Here is a 16,736-nt window from a genome sequence, read left to right on the forward strand (position 1 = left end):
GAGAGAGAGAGAGAGAGAGAGAGAGAGAGAGAGAGAGAGAGAGAGAGAGAGAGAAAAGGTTTTTGGTGCTCCGCGTTAAGAGATTTCAGTCCATGACTGTCTCTGGGCCTACGGCAAGGCAGCCCATCATTGTGGTAGCATGTAGCAGAATAAAGCCATGACCACAAAGCAAAAAGGAAGGAGCAGCAGAGTGCCACCGTCCCCGTCGAAGGCACACTCTCAGTGACCTAAAGACCTCTTACTAGGTGCTATCGCTGAGAGTGTCTGCCACCTCCTAATGGTATCGTCACTGGGACCAAACCTTTAACACACGAACTCTGGGGGCACAGTTATCCAAAGCACAGCCACAGGGCCACCAATAAGGTAATAAGGGAAGATGGACTGTGACAGCCCAGAAGGCAAACACTGCAAGTTTGCCTCCCCCCGTAAGAATAACTGAGTCTGTTCCCAGGGAGACCAGTGGAGGGGCCAGCTGAGGCCCCACGAGGACAGTGTGATGAGTGCCAGTTTCCGGAGAGTCCCCACTGTCGGTCAATCCCACCATCGCCTGGATATCTTGCCCCTTCTCCCATCTGGCTCCTACCAGGCTGAGGCAGAGGCCCACATCCTGGCATCCACCTGGTTCCCGCTATGACAAATATTATCTGGGTCTCCCCAGAAGGTATGACGACCTGGTGCTGGTGTTTCGAGGGGTGGCTGACCTGACTGGGGGAAGGAGGCTAGCAGAGCATACCTGTGGATGAGACTGGTCTTCCCCACATAGAGATCGCCGACAACCACCACCTTGGACAGCTTGAGCCTGGAAGAAATATGGCTACATCACACTGAAGTTCGGTTTCAAGAGTATTTTTAGCACACACCGGCCTTTGCTTCCCTGAGCTCTCTGTGGTGACTTACCCTTCCATCCTAGATTTTACTCTAGCAGCACAATTCATGACAGCTAAACCTTAGAATTAGAAGTGGTCTATATGGCCATCAACACATGAATGGATAAAGAAAATATGGTATTCACGCCCAGTGAAGCACTACTCTGCCATGAAGAAGGATAAACTGGAGTTATTTGTACAAAAATGTACATGCCTAGAGATCATAATGTTCGGTGAAATAAATCAGACACAGAAGCTTAAACACCATGCGGTTTCTCTTACATGAGAAAACCCCAAGTAAAAATAAAAGAGAAAAGTAAAACTGTAGATAATAAGAATTAGGGAGAGAGAGAGCTTCTTCATAGGGGAAGGGGAGCCAGAGGTGGAGGTAAGGAGGAGGAGAGGGACGAGGAATGCAAAAAGGAATTAAGACATGTTAGGTATGTGCTCACTCCCCACAAGGAATGTAGAGATGACACAGAGCAAACATGTAGCAAAAAAAGAGGGGAGGGGATCAAAGGATGGGAGGAAGAGGGAGAAGCAAGGGAAGGGGACGAGAAAAGGGATTCAGATACGTTATGTACATTTCCCACAAGAAATATAAACATCATGTATGACAAACATGTGCATCCCTGGACTGTCCACCTGTGTGAGCCGGGCTCCTTGTAAGCACATACTCCTTGACCATGACGCCACTGTCCCCTGCACGCTTGGAAGGGTTTCTAGGGACCTGACTAGCCAAGAGGTGTGCTGTGCTTAGAAGTGAGGATCTGTATGCTGGGGCTGGGGCTTAAAGCAAATCACCTCTGAGGTTCTTGGGCTTGTTGGGGACATTGCTCATTGGGAGCAGCTGCCCCCCTTACCCTGTGGATGTGTGTCCTGCACTCTGGGGACTGGCATTTCTGGGATTGCTGATATCACTTCTGGATTTTCTACAGACTGGAGGATGGTGGCACATGCCTGTAATCCCAACTACTCAGAAGGCTGAGTGAGGCAGGAGGATTGCAAGCTCAGGCCGGTGCAGGTAATTTAGTGAGAGCTTGTCTCGGATTTTTCTAAAGAAAAAAAAAAAAAAAAAAAAAAAAAGCTAGGGTTGTAGTTTAGTAGTCTGGAGTTCAATCCCCAGGGCTGGAAGAAAAATAACTTCTCCAGCTCATACCAAAGGACCTCAATGACTGAAGCAACAAACCTGGGCAAACATCTGATAGGCACTTGTTCTGCGTGCAAGCCACAAGCGGATCCCTCTGTATCACCTGGTGTCCTGGCCTGTCATTTACCTCGACACATCTGTGAAGACCTCTCCCAGCCTGCCCACACCTCCTGCAGCAGCTTGGCCCTGACTCTCTTTGTCAGGTGAAAAAGGAAGGGTACTGCCAGGGTCTTACAGTGGGGGCCTTGGGGATAGGGTTTTTCAGGCTCCAGCGCAGCAGAGAAACAGGCAGAAGGAAAAAGGGAAAGGAGCTTTATTATCTTTAAGGACATAGAGAGAATCTGGGGACCATGAGGATTCTCTGGAGCTGAACAAAGGGAGGCTGAGGCTTTTATGACCTTTTGCCAGGGGTGGAGTTTGAGGGGGATGTTTAGATATACCTGAAGAGCTGATTGGGGGGGTCTTCCCTGAGGCAGTGGGAAGGGTGAAAGGAGACTGTACCCTGGAGTGAGTGGAGAAGGGGGAGGTGGTCTTGGGGAAGATGGGCTGTTGTTTTAAGGGCTTCAACCATATTAGACGACCCCCATAAAGGTTCAGCAATTCACACTAGGGCCAGAACCTATCACTTGGTACCTCAGTTTCCCTACCTCCAGTAAGAGGCAAGGGAGATCACCTATGTGGAGCCCTGAGATGGACCACACTCCCCCGCTGATATTAGTCTAGCCCCACGAGCACGAGTGCTGGAGCCAAAATTCTGACAGGAGCTCTGCCTCCCTCACGCAGCCTTGGAACCTCTAAGCTGGGCTCCCGAGTAAGACTGTGGGTGCCTCAGGCTGAAGGACAAAGCAAGCCCTCAGATCTGTTTGTTAAAAGAAGGGACTATTGCAAAATCCCTGTGCTAGTGGTGACAGGTGGGTGCTGCTGGGGCAGAAGCAGGAGAAAGCCCTGGCCTTACAAGGAATCCAGACAGCAAAGCTACGATTCTGTGACATAAGTGTTGGGCTCAGGAGCATGCAGGAAGGGCACTTGCTCCGCTCAGGCTACGAGCAGGGGTGGCCCGGGTTAAAGAAGGCTTTCAGAGGATCTGACCCACGGGGGTCCCAAGAAGGAGTTGAAAAAGATGTTCCAGACAGAGGAAACAGACCTTTTCTGAGACCTCAGGCTCAGGAGTCCTGCGGGTGACATTCCGAGAAAAGGAAAAGTTCACATGGCAGAGTGTGTCATGTCAAGCCAGACAAAAGCCCCAGGCCTGGGCAGCACCTGCCTGGTCTGTGTGTTTCATTTGTTCATTTTTCATCCATGCATTCTTTTGATTGTTCCTTCTGGCCATGTCTCCCCCACACCCCCAGGTCTGCAGGCTTACCCAACAGTCCCGGTGTTCCTGCGCTCGCAAGCTGCGCTGACCTGCCCGTGGAAGTGCTCCTTCAGCTGCAGGGAGGCGTCAGGCGTGTACCACTACAAAGAGACAGACAGACAGGTGGGCATCTCCTCCTGCAAAGCTCCAGCCCTGTCACCCAAGCCAGAAACCGTGGTGGCGATCTACTTCCCAACCTTCCTGCCTCTCCTCTCTCCTGAGCCTCCAGGCTGTCAGCCTCATTAGCATTCTGGTTCCTGTCATGTTGCAGGCCACAGGGTAGATAATGAGAGCCAACTTCAGAGACAGGGAAACTGAGGCACACAAAGTGCAGGGAAGAATTTGCCTAGGGTGGTACAAGGTGGACTCAGTGGATCTCACTGAGAATTCCTAGTCTGAAGTTGTCTGGCTCTGGAGTGCAGGGCAGATGTGGCTAACACTGGCCTGTGATTCTCTGATGACTGTAGACAGGAAGGACAGTATCCCACTTTCTGTGAAAACAAGAGGGATCTCCAGGCTGCCTCCCTGGAGTAGGGAGTTTTAGAGCCAGGCTCAGCCTGGCCAATTCTAGCTCCACAAAGCTGGGCTAGCTGACCTCAATGATTTTCTCTATCTCTTTGAGCCTTGCTATCCTGCTCTGTAAATGGTGTCCTTTGTCCGAAAGACGTGGACTATTTTGTGCCAGTTGTGCTTCCCTTCCTCTAGCTCATAAAATATCACCACCTATCAGCCTTGTTAGGGCTGTCAAGCTCTACAGGAAAGACAATGGCGTGAGTTGTGTTGTAAGGGAAAACGTGCGAGAATTATTCACAGGTCTGAGGCACTAAGACCCTCCCCATGAGTGTATAGAGAAGGAACTCAGTAGGAGGATAAGAGGGAATGGCTGAAGACCCCAAACACCCAGAGCCTACAGCTACATTCTTCTTCCTTCCCAATCTGGGCACAAAATCCAAAAGACATTGGGTGGATAGGTCTTCCTACACGACTGTCCTAAGCCAATGTAGGCATCTACTGACAACAGGGTCTTAAGTAACCTTCAGAAATATTTTATGCATGTATTAACAACACAGACATTTCTTCTTTTTTACAGTACCACAGACAAAGCCCACTTGTGCATGTTAAGTATGTACTTTACTACTGAGCTACATCCCCAGCTCATCTTTTTTATACACATAAGAGCGTACTATACCCAGCTCAGGACACACATCTCCACCCCTTGTGTTTTACCTACCAATTCACTTCGGCCCTCATTGGCACCAGAGGAGCTACCTCATTCTGCCTCCGTCCATGTCAGGAAGTAGCATTACCTCTTCAATCAGACCCTTCTCTGAGGACAGTGACATGTCTGACCTGCACTCATGAACTGCTGTAATACCTGGTCCTGTGCACATTTTCCACCCCTTCCTGGGTATCTGCAGAGTAAATGTCTAGAAATGGAACGGCTGTATCAGCGGGCAGAGACACTGGCAATGTTGGTAAATATAATTTCACAGTCACTAAGAGAGGTCATACTGATTTGCATTCCCGGATGCAGTCAATACTGGATTTCACTAAAGACAGAAGGGAGCTGTGATTTTTTTTTTTTAGCACTATGGCAAAGGGTTCTAGAAAGTCCCTGATTTGAGGTCTAGAAATTGGAGTGCTGTGAGTTTAATTTTTCTTTTATTTATTCATTTTTTTGTGGTGTTTGGGCCAGGTACATGCTCTGCAAGTACCCTATCACTGAGCTATCCTTCTAGCTCCTGGAGGGCTGTTTTGCTAACGGTAATAACAATGGGACAGTAACTGCACACAACTCCGAGGAGGCTCCTGTTTTTAATCAGCCAGGGAGACAGTGTGAGAAGCAGTATCTGCTAGGTTCTAAGAGTGAGTGACTCACCACTGGTTATGGAACTTAACGACAGAATCAGGATTCACGCCCAGGACCCTCTGATTGACTTGCCATGCTGCCGCTTTGTCTTACCACTGGCCTATTTGGACACGCCAAGACCCAGTCTTCTAGCTTCTCAAGAAGACAGACCTGATTCACCTCCTTTATTTCTTTTTTTGGTATCAGAAATCGAACTCTCAACCTTGTGCTTGCCAGGTCGGTGCTGTGTCACTGAGCTACACCCCCAGCCTCACTTGCTTCATTTCTGGGGGTGATGGTAGGCTGCGAAAGCTGGATATGATCCCAAGATCATGAAAACAGTACAAATAAAGGGGGGGTACCATAGGAGCGCTACCTTAGGAAAGGTGTCAATGATGCGGTCCCGGCTCACAGGTGGCCCCAAAGGCATCAGGGAGGATCTCATTTTACCAGTGTCCTGCGCAGCCAATGAGAGAAAAAGGGAAAGTTAAATTCAATTTAGAGTTGGCTGCTGATTTGGATGAGCCTACTACATTAGGTCCAACAGACCAGATCAAGCCAGAATCACTCAGGCTAGGTGTCACATGATTGAACTGGACTCTGAATTGGGCCAGTTAAAACACACACACACACACACACACACACACACACACACACACACACAAAACAAAACCCCACAAGGTTCACAGCGTTCAATCAAAAGCAAACCAACCCAGTTTACCTGAACCAGCGTGATGAAAAATACCATTTGTTTTAAATCTGTAAGTGACTTTGAAACAATCATTCTGCTTTTCATTCTGTTTCTGTTTTCCTTAGTCTTTTTCTGTATATAAAACCAACCTTGGGCTGGTGAGATAGCTCAGTGGCCTAAAGTGCCTGCTTAGGCAAGCTAGGCAAGCCTAGGGACCACAGCTCCATCCCGGGCACCACATGCTACACCAGCCCCGCCCCCTGGTGAGCTGAGCTGACCAACACACACATTAAAAAAAAAAAAAAGACTCTTGAACTTAAAAGTCTCATTTTCTCTCTTGATAAGAGTTAGAGGACTGCTGATCCGGAGACAGAAAGTCAGGCACCTCTTTTACTGTGCAGGTGGCATTGGGTGCAGGGCGCTGCTCCGCCCTGCCTGGGAATCTGAAGACAGGGCTCTCCCAAATGTCTAAGCAGGAGGGAGGCCGACTTTGAATTGTCACGTGGGGGCCTTACGTTTCAGGCTTTTCCCGCCTTCTCACCCCGCCCGTCTCCTCAAGCTTATTCAACATCCCTCCGTATTCTTTTCATGTCCAGCCTTCCCTCCCCCGGTAATGGTCCTGATCAAGGCCACTTGGTGTCACCCCCCCGCCCCCGGACCTGACCAAGTTCCTGGACCAGTACGGGCCTGGCACAGATTGGGTGCTCAAGAATGAGGAAATCCGGGGCTGTACGCTGTATTCAGGTTTTGGCACTAGTAGTCGGGCAGGGGACAAGGTACCCTTGCGACTATAGCCTCTGCATTAGGCCTGCACTGGGGCGGGCAGAGAAGGCGGGTGGACGCACTTACCACGCCAGCGAAGGCTCGAAGGCTCCGCGCGGCCTAGCGCTGTAGAGCGGTGCAGAATCACCACGGCAACGTGGCCACAAGGGACCGCGGGGGCGTTCGACGAATCCAGACTCTGGGGGCGGGATGTGGGCTGGACTGACTTTGGAAGGAGTTCCGCACGCACTTTGCACAAGGGATCACCATAGCAACGAGAGCGTCCCAAGGGTCTTGGCTCCGTAGCCAGAGAAGAGACTTCCGGACGCTGCAGCATAGCAGGAGATCACCATGGCAACGAGGGTGTTGCTTGCTAGGCGGGCAGTGGGCGGGACCAGGAAGCCCAGTGGGTGGAGCTGTACTCCCGAGCAGGGGTCTGGGTGTCTCTGACCATAGAGAGGTTCTCTGAAGCTATTCTTTTTTTTTTTTTTTCCCATAATTTTATTGAGAGACAAATAGCAACGAGACAGTTTCAAACCAAATTGGTATGACACAATAATTAACACATTGCATACTCTCTTCGTAGTGGTTGTTTGCTGTACAAGATGCAGACATGATATCCTATTTACAAACATTACTACAACAAATTCCTTTATTCATTAAGAGAATGTAACTATATATCTATCCTAACCATTTTGAATTATCAGATACAAAATGGATATTCATCTGTATCCCCTTTTTTGTTTAGTTCCGTCATTTGAATATTATAGGTGTGTAAACTCAGCAAAATATTCTAAAAGAGTCCAGTAACCCATAATAGTATTGGGTCTTCCTCTTGACTGGCAGTGTCAGAAATTGTTGACCTGAGTCCCCTACAGCTCAACATAACTGTATGCCTTTACTTCTTCTTCTTCTTTTTTTTTTTGTGGAGCTGGGGATTGAACTCAGGCCCTGGTGCTTGCCAGGCAGGCGCTTATTCAACTTAGCTATCTCCCCAGCCCCTCCTTTACTTCTTATACTTTATTTTTATACTTTTCTGCTGGATGGTTAAGACCAAGATAAAGCAAGACCTATGCAACAAGTGTTGTAGCTTTTGGATCTGATAAGGTCAGTGAAATCCCCTCAGGATTTATCCTGATACCCTGTATCTCAGATTGTAGATCCTTTGTCAGTGTCAGCCATGTGGATGAGTCACGGCCATTGCTTGGCCAATGTGCTCTCTGTGAAAGCCTGAGAGAATGTTTTCTCTCCAGGTGACTCTCCTTAGGCACACTCTACATCACCGATCACTTTCCTCTTTGGCCCCATAATCTCCTTGATCAGAAAATTTGGGACACTACTAAGTTACATGACGTTACAGTAGAAGTTCTCATATGTTCTGAGCTCTGAAGCTATTCTTTGTGGCTATCACCTTGGACTGGAGGAGTGGGTAGTAATCACGAGATAAGAACTGAGCTGCTGGTGTACTACAAGTCAATAATACCATATTGGTGTTTGGTCAGAGTCAAGGATCCTGCCTTGGTGAGGGATGGTCACCTTGTGTCCTCCATCAACTGACCTTAGAGAGTAATTCTGAATCCACTGCGCTCTGAAAAATCACATGCCTGGCTTCTAGAGCTCACGCTGAAACATTAATTTCCTTGATTAGTGGATGTTAAAATTGGTCCCGACTCTAATCACTGAGCTCTATGAGTTAGTTACTTTTTGGAAAGGGAGGTGTGCATGGGTCTAGGTGGTCTCCAGAACCCCCTATTTTCATAACCAGATTTAGAAAGTTCCAGAGTTCCCAGCTTTGAGAACCAATTTAATTCAGCTCTCCCTTTTTGAACAAACTATGACACACACTCAATGAGATTTGTCTAGTGAGTTAGAACTACAATTGAAACCTCTTTCTTTTCTTTCTTTTTCTTCTTTCTTTCTTTCTTTCTTTCTTTCTTTCTTTCTTTCTTTTTTTGAGACATAGTTTTGCTATGCAATTCAGGTTTGCCTCGAGCTCATAGCGATCCTTCTGCCTCAGCCTTCCCAGTGCTGGGAGTTAGAGGTTTGCGCCTCCGTGCCTAGCTGAGATCCTTATTTTTTTGACTCCCAATTCAGTATTCTTCACATTCACTTCCTTAAAACATTAGATTGCTGTGGCTTGGAGAAACCCTTCAGAACTTGATCCTTTGAGAAACAGCAAGAGAAGGCAGATCTCAGCATGGCAATTTGGATTCTTGGTACACAGATATAAGCATTCTTCAATTCAGGGTGAAATGTGTTAGAGGCTGAGGTTTGATGCCTTTATTAATGCATTTACTGCTAAGGTCTTAGGCTTAGAAGGTGAATTTAGGTGAGCTGCTCTACTTTCCGCAGCTCACTCTACTTTACTGGCTATAAAATGGCTATCTTTTTCAAAGGTTTCTTTTTGTTTTTATTTTTTGTGTTTTAGGGAAGGGTCTACAGGGTGTTCAGGGTCTTACTACTAGATCGGACTCCTAGTGATCTGCCTGTTTACAGCCTCCCAAGAGCTGGGATTACAAGAGTGCGCCCCCTCGCCCAGTCTCCCTCGCCCTGGGGGCGGGGCCCGTATAGTAGGCGCTTTAATCCGCTAAACTATTCGGTGGGCCCTTCTTCAAAGGTTTCTTGTGAAGATCACTTGGGATAGTAAATGCTTTTAGGTTGTAAAATTCTATCGAAATCTATTAACGCATCATTTGTTTGACACTAACCAAAAGCCTCCTGGTATATATGCCTGGCAGTGTGAAGGCAAAGAAAAAATAAACTGACACAGTCTCTACCCTCAGAGAAGTTAGAGCGTTCTGGATGTCTCAGATGTAAATGGAGGGGTTTCCGGTTCCGGCCCTGGCGGCTTCTGTTCCTGGTGGTCGGGCGTCCCGGCTGGCGCGCTGTAACCGGCAAGATGCTGCGGAGTCTGCTGGCTCTCCGGCAGCTTTCTCAGAGGACCATCAGCACTGCTGCACGCAGGCATTTTGAAAATAAAGTTCCACAGAAACAGAAGCTTTTTCGGGAGGACAATGGAATTCCAATGCATCTAAAGGGTGGGGTAGCTGATGCCCTCTTGTGTAGAGCCACTATGATTCTCACAGTGGGTGGAACCGTGTATGCCATATACCAGCTGGCTATGGCATCGTTTCCCAAGAAGCCGGAATGATTTCAGGCAGTTCAGTAATTACGTGGCTCAGCTCCAGTTGGCTCTCTGGATCAGTAATATGATAAATAACTGAGCTTTTCGTTGGGGATCAATATTTATCGACTTGTACTAATTGTCACCAATAAAGCAGTCTTTACAAAAAAAAAAAAAAAAAAAAAAAAAAAAAAAAAGAAGTAAATGGAGGGCTGTGGTGGTAGCTCAGTGATAGAATGGTCGGCTAGTATAGCTCAGGCCCTGGGTTCAATCCCCAGCCCCCAGGCAGGGAAGAGTAATTAGAGAGTTGAGAGAAGGGTGTGTACCAATGGGACAATTGGGTGAGTCCACCATGGTTGGAAGAAACTAACTCTTACGGACTTGGGCATAAGCTTGGCGTGTGTGTGTGTGTGTGTGTGTGTGTGTGTGTAGCAGTAGGGACTCAGGCTTAAGTCCAACGAGAAGCCACCCGAGTGTTTTAAGCAGGTGGTGGCTGGGTCTGTCTTGCGCTTGCGAACAACTACTAGCCACGGGTGTATTTGGCCCACTGTAGGAGTTGATCTTTGTCATTACTAGGTGGTCGATTTGCAGAGCCAGGGGCGTGGGCCGGGGCTAGGCAGTCCTAGGTCAGGTATGTGTGATTTGGAGGAAGGACAGAATCTCTTGAGATTGCTATCCTCAAACTGCAGAGGCTGTGTCTCATGATCAAAGGCATGCAGATGCCCAGTACAGAAAAAGAGATAAAGAAATCGCTTTCTTTTCTTACGTTGAACAAAGCTGAGCAGCCTTTGTTCTTCCACAATAAACCTGTAAAATACTGTCGTTCCACTTTGCAACCGGCCTCGCCTCCTGGGCGCTCGCGCCTGCGCAGTGGTTTCCGTGTGAGTTGACCTGGGCGCTTCAGACGCTGGGGAGTTGCCTGGCAACTAGCCGGCTGGTTTAGGAGACCGCGCTGAGGCAGGTGAGGTGGTGGCGGTGGGTGAGGGGCCTGGGAATCAGGGGCGCTCCCTGACCTACCCAGTCTCACTCACAGGGGCCCAACGTCCTCAGACCCCAGGACACACCTTTTCTTTTGTGGGTGTACTCCCTCAGCGCACCCTTTGGAGGAGGGCGGGCCCCTGTTGCTATGCCTGAGTCTCCAAGAAGGGGACTCAGATTAGATATGGCAGGGTCCTTCCCAGCCCAGCCTTTCTTCTCTCCTTGTCTGGTGGCCAGTCTCAGAATCTGGTTCACTTTTTATTGGGGAGATTTCTGTCCATGTGACTAAATGCAATTACAATGATCGTAATAATCACAGCCAGCCTAGCTCAGGCTCAGGCGAGCCAGGTCATGGGTATCAGTTAATAGGACTACACTGGAAGGGTGACAAGGAGTACTATTATTACCTCCTTTTGCAGCTACAAAAATCACAGATGGAGGAAGTAACTTGTCAAGGGCCACCCGTGTCGTGGCCCTGCAGTCAGCAGTAGGCCACCATGCCTACAGCTGCTTGTTGTGAACGTGGCAGAAACCCCAGGTCATACTTTAACCTTAAATCCTTTCTGATGATGTGTCCTGAGCATCTGAATGTGGGTCTTTGACAAGTGAATGAGCTAGCTAGGGCTGGATTTGAACAATGACTCCTAGCCTTACCAACGGGGTGACATCTAGCAAGATTTTAACCTCAGTTTTCTCATTTGTCAATTACAGATAATACAAGTCCTCTCCTTATAGTGTAGGTGTTTAATTTTGTTGGTTCCTGGGATTAAACTCAGGGCCTTTGCATTGAATTACATCCCTATCCCATTTATTTATTTATTTATTTATTTATTTATTTATTTATTGTATTTAAGACAGGGTATGTAGGGTGCACAGGGTCTCACTGCATAGATCAGACTCGTAGTGATCCTCATGTTTAAAACCTCCCAAGCTGGGATTACAGGTACAAACTCCTGGCTGCTGCATCTGCCTAAGCAGGCAGTTTAATCCACTGAGCTATTTGGCTGACCCTTAATTTTATTTTTAAATTTTGGGACAGGGTATCACCAACTCACTAAATTGCCCACACTGTGCTCCCAATTTGGAGTCACCCAACCTCACCTTGCTCGAGGGCTGAGATTACAAGCATGAGGCACTAGGTCTGGCTTGTGTAGGTGAATTAGGTACTAATTATTGCTGGTACCAAATAAGCACCATGTGGAGAGATTATGCTGATGTTTACTTGTTTGATCTGTTTTGTCATTTCAGTGCCAGTGACTGCGGCCCCAGCCTGTAAAGTACTGCAGTGGTTCCTTCTGTTATTAAGAACTATTGCAGGGCTGGCGAGATAGATCAGTGGACTAAGTGCCTGTTTAGGCAAGCACAGGGACCAGGGTTCGATCCCCAGTACTGCATGTCGCACGGGCCCCACCCCCCCAGGCATGCTGAGTCAGTCACTGAAACCGGCTCAGGTGCACACCTATAATCTCAGTGCTGGGGAGGCTGAGAACAGGAAGATCACTACGAGTCTGAGCTGCACAGTGAGACCTTGTACTGAATACATAAAATAATAATAATAATGATGATAAATAAATAAAAATTAAATAAAATTTAAAACAAAAGGACTATTGCATGGGAGAAGTCTTGAGGTTTGGAATTTGAGCTGCTATTTAACCTTCACTGTGACCTTACACAAATCTCTTTCTTTATTATTCTCAGACTCTGTTCATCTGTAAGATAGGCATAAAAATGCCTATCTACCTGCCCTCACACTTTTGAGGTTCAGATAAAAAGTAGCTTGTAAATTACAGTAGTAATAACAACAGCTTCTTGGATTCTTTTAATCAGTGGTCTCTGCAAAGCTTAATTTTGAAAGCCCTTTGAAAAGGAACGATGGCGCATGCTCGTATCTCCATGTACCTGCCTCCGAACATCAATCCCACCCAGGCTGACATTGCCTATGGCTGTTGGGCCCTGCCCAATCTGAACAAGGAGCTGCAGTCAGAGGACCTGGAGACAAGGCAGAAAGCCCTCATGGCCCTCTGTGACCTCATGCACGACCCTGAGTATGTCTACCAGGCCATCAACATAGGTGAGAGTATCGTAGCCCGGGTGACCATGACTGGGGTTCTTGCATGGCTTAGACACTGGGTGGAACTTCCACAATAAGTATTGCTATTTGATGAGCCTGACTTTGAGTGAGCTGTGCCCTAATTTCAGTGTTTTCCTTATTGTAGTCTTCACGGTGAGCACCAGAAAGGGAGGAAAAATTCATACCCTATAGATAAGAAGATCAGTGTTCAGCCATGAACACTGTTCAGCCATGAACACTGATCTTCTTATCTTATAGATAAGAAGATCAGTGTTCAGCCATGAACACTGATCTGTTACCTCACTTATGTGGGTGGCTGAGGGAGGAGGATTATAACTTGGAGGTCATCCTGAGCGACTTAGTGAGACCCTGCCTCATATTAAAAATTGTCCAGGGATGGGGTTATAGCTCAATAATAGATCATCCGTGGATTCAACCTCCAGTACTGGGGGAAAAAAAAAGACCTTAAGGGATCGGACATGAGTGTGAGATTACCTAATTGATAAATTAAGCAGGAGTCCTACAGGTTAAATCTTGCATCCCTAGGTGTAACTATTCACCTAGGTCAAGGTACCAGTGTAGGACGGGGTTAATAATTTAACCACATGTCTCTCCTGGGGTCAATGAAATATCAAAGGACATTTTATTTAAAAGAAGAAGCTAGGGGCTAGGGAGATAGCTCAGTAGAATAAGTGCCTGCCTGGCAAGCACAGGGTCCTGAGTTCAATCCCTGGTACCGAAAAAAAATAAATAAATAAAAAGGAGCTAGTAGAAAGCATTCAAGGTGTATAGTGAAGGGGATTAGATGAGATGCTCTTAGGGTGTGTGTCCCTGCAGTAGCTTCCAAGTACTGTATAATGAACACAATTCCCTAGCTCTCCAAACAAGAAAACCCATGGTACTTTCTTATTGCCCAACATCTGCTCACATACTGACTTCTGGGTCAATTAGTTATTTTCTGGGACTGGAAAATATTAAAGGCCTTTTTTCTTTCTTTGCCTTGTAGGTTGTCTGGAGAGTCTGACAGCGTTGCTGAAGGATAGTGATACCCTGGTTCGGATAAAGGCCACCGAGGCACTCCGCATCATGGCGACCCATAACATGGGCAGGTGGGCAGCTGGGCAGCCCTCTCTGTCACGCTTGGCAGCCACGCTCCTCTTCTGTGTGGATGTCCTCAAATGCTCTTGAATGCTCTGAAATTCTGTCTGTACGCTGGTCTTCAGTGGGACTTGTGTCTGGTCGGAATAAACCCCTCTGTGGGGTGGTTTTGATTGCCTCTGTGGGAGCCTCGTAGAACCCTCTGTTCCACACTAATTTTTGTGTAAGCTTCTAACTCTGGGCTTCCCAGTTTGAAGGTGGAAAGAAAGTTCATATTGGGGCCAGAAAGATAGCTCCGAGGCATAAATGCCTACCTGGCAACAAGCGCAAGGACCTGAGCTTGATCCCTGGCCCCACATGCTGTGCGGTCCTGGCCCGTGATGCCTGGGCGTGCCGTCTCAGCCCCGGATGTGGGCGCCCACTGTGCAGCCCTGGAACTGGGCATGGTGGCCCATGCCTGTACCCAGCACTTGGGAGGTTGAGCCAGGAGGATCTTTGTGAGTTGGAGACCAGCCAGGGGGCTACAAAAGTGAGTACAAGGCCAGCCCAAACTGCATAGAGACCCTGTCTCCAAAACAAAACAAAACAAAACAAAACAAAACCAAACAAAACCAACAAAAAACAAGTTCATAGCCCATATCTGCAACAATTTTGCCTTTTCTTAGCCTTTTAAGGGGAGCCAAGTTCCCTGTCCCAGATCTCTGCAGGGTCTATGGCTTTGGCTTTCACCCCTGTGAAGGTGTTAAAACATCAGCCTCAAGCATGCATCTGGGCTGGGCTGGTAGTCTCACCTTTTGCTCAACATGCTGAGGTTCTTTTGCTTTCCTTTTAAATATCCTTTCCTGGGTAAAGCTTTGCATTTTACCCTTAAGCCCTATTTCACCTAGCACTTAGGGGATGGCGTGGCAGCAGGGGATAGGGATTACTGGAAGTGCTTCCCATAGTAGGTCAATTCACTCTTTTCACCTGGGATCACTAATTCAAGTTTTTTCTCCAGTCTCCTGTAGAAAGGAGACCCCTGCCCAGTAGGCAAGGACAACTCGAAGAGCAAGGTAAAAGACAAGCACCATCGAGAGACGCTTCAGATCAAGTCACAGGGTCCCGGTGCTCCCCATGTTCTCAGAGCCTTGCTGTCCTCCTTGGTACCTGCTTCAGCCCATGTGCAGCCCTGGTCTGATGAGGTGCTCTGAGTGGGGGGCAATGCCACAGCTGGCACGTTAGCTCACAGCCTGCATCTCTTAGAATGAGGTGGGCCTGTCCTGTGGGGGGCATGCTTCCTGCTCTGTGACCTGGATGATCCTCTTTTTCTCCACCCCCTCCCCAGTACTGGGGATTGAAACCAGTGTTGTCTCACTACTGAGCTATGACCTCAGTCCCTTTTATTTTTTATTTCAGGGAAGGGTCTACAGGGTGCTCAGGGTCTCACTACTAGATGGCACTCATAGTGATCCGCCTGTTTACAGCCTCCCAAGACTGGGATTACAGGCGCACGCCACCATGCCCAGTCTCAATTGTCATCTCAGCGCGTCTCAGGGGTGGGGCCAGTGAGGCAGGTCAAGGGATTGAATCCCTGGCCCCTGCACCTGCTTGCAGGTGCTTTAATCCGCTGAGCTATTTGGCCAGCCCAGTCGTCTTTGTTTTTGTTAATAGTATTTTCCTAATTTTGAGGAAGGATCTTAGTAAGTTATCCAGGTGGGACCCCAACTTGTGAATTCTCCTGTCTCAGCCTCCCTAAGTGTGCACCACCTTTGCCTGGCTTCTGGGCTGAGCATTGTGATCCAAGTCTCATTTGATTATCTGAAATAACCCCAGAAACATGCTTTAAAACCTTGAGGAAAGGCTGCCAGATAGCTCAGGGGACTAAAGCACCTGCTGACACAGGCACAGTTACCCGGGGTTCCATCCCCAGCTTGCCATGCTGCCCCCCACCCCCGGCAGGGGTGCTGAGAGGTAACTGAGACTGGGCCTAGGTGGCATGTGCCTATAATCCCAGTGCTCGGGAGGCTGAAAACAGGAGAATCACTACGGGTCCAATCTGTGTAGTAAGACCCTGTAGACCCTGTACTAAATATATAATCAATCAATCAATCAATCAATCAATCGGTCAGTCAATCCTTGGGGATAATGGAGCTGAGGCAGGAGGATTGCAAGATTGACCCCAGCTTGGGTGACTTAATGAGATGCTGTCTCAAAATAAATCATAAAAAGGGCTGATGCTATAGTTCAAAGCCAAAGCTTTAGATTCAATCCCCAATAATGTTTTTCTTTTTTGGTCTTTTTGAGACAGGGTCTCACTATGCAGTTCAGGCTGGCCTTGCGCTCACTTTGTAGCCCAGGCTGGTCTCAAACTTGTAGTGCTCCTCCTGCCTCAGAGTTCGGAGTGCAGGGATTACAGGTGTGCACCACCATACCTGGTTTAAATATCCAATAATGAAAAGCAAATCAAACAGAACCGAACCAACCAAACTTTAGGAGGGCCAGGTATGATAGTACACTCTTATAGTCCCAGCTACTCAGGAGACAGAGACAGGATAGTTCTTTGAACTCAGGAGTTTAAGACAAGCCTGGGCAACACAGCAGCATCCTATTTCAAACAAAACAGCTGAAAATAAGCAAATAGCCTTAGGGCCAGAGATATGGAGGCAAAGAATTATAATCCCAACACTGTGAGAAGCTGAGGCCCAACAATTGCAGATTGCAGCCTAGCCTGGGCAATTTAGTGAGACCCTATCTCAAAATACAAAGTAAGGGGCCGGGAAGATAGCTTAGTGGAATAAATGCTTCCCTGGCAAG

The 16,736-nt window shown here is 47.8% G+C and overlaps 2 protein-coding genes and 1 pseudogene across 5 annotated transcripts in view; 2 read left to right on the forward strand and 1 right to left on the reverse strand.

The window, feature by feature from the left end:
* The window catches only part of Rab36 (RAB36, member RAS oncogene family), a 15,143-nt gene extending 8,186 nt beyond the window's left edge, over positions 1-6,957 (reverse strand). For 2 of the 4 annotated variants that reach the window (XR_002822165.1, XM_023721007.1), the window contains exons 1-4: positions 6,760-6,956; positions 5,596-5,676; positions 3,380-3,471; positions 734-799 (exon numbers count right to left, since the gene is read on the reverse strand). Coding sequence is in view for 3 of the 4 variants with exons in the window: in XM_023721007.1 (XP_023576775.1) it covers positions 734-799; positions 3,380-3,471; positions 5,596-5,664 (227 nt within the window). In the remaining variant the exon portion in view is untranslated. Of the gene's footprint in view, positions 1-733; positions 800-3,379; positions 3,472-5,595; positions 5,677-6,759 lie in introns of all 4 variants that reach the window. The other 2 variants (XM_023721006.1, XM_023721008.1) reach the window with 2 other exon arrangements.
* Positions 6,958-9,505: 2,548 nt separating this feature from the next.
* LOC101584569 lies at positions 9,506-9,838 on the forward strand (annotated as a pseudogene).
* Positions 9,839-10,708: 870 nt separating this feature from the next.
* Rsph14 (radial spoke head 14 homolog) overlaps positions 10,709-16,736 on the forward strand; it is an 85,649-nt gene continuing 79,621 nt past the window's right edge. Inside the window, exons 1-3 of the mRNA XM_004636331.2 lie at positions 10,709-10,757; positions 12,602-12,845; positions 13,852-13,954. Of these exons, the coding sequence (XP_004636388.1) occupies positions 12,647-12,845; positions 13,852-13,954 (302 nt within the window). The 5' untranslated portion in view covers positions 10,709-10,757; positions 12,602-12,646. The remainder of the gene's footprint in view (positions 10,758-12,601; positions 12,846-13,851; positions 13,955-16,736) is intronic.

Source organism: Octodon degus, unplaced genomic scaffold (assembly GCF_000260255.1).
Source record: "Octodon degus isolate 3935 unplaced genomic scaffold, OctDeg1.0 scaffold00079, whole genome shotgun sequence".
NCBI lineage: Eukaryota > Metazoa > Chordata > Mammalia > Rodentia > Octodontidae > Octodon > Octodon degus.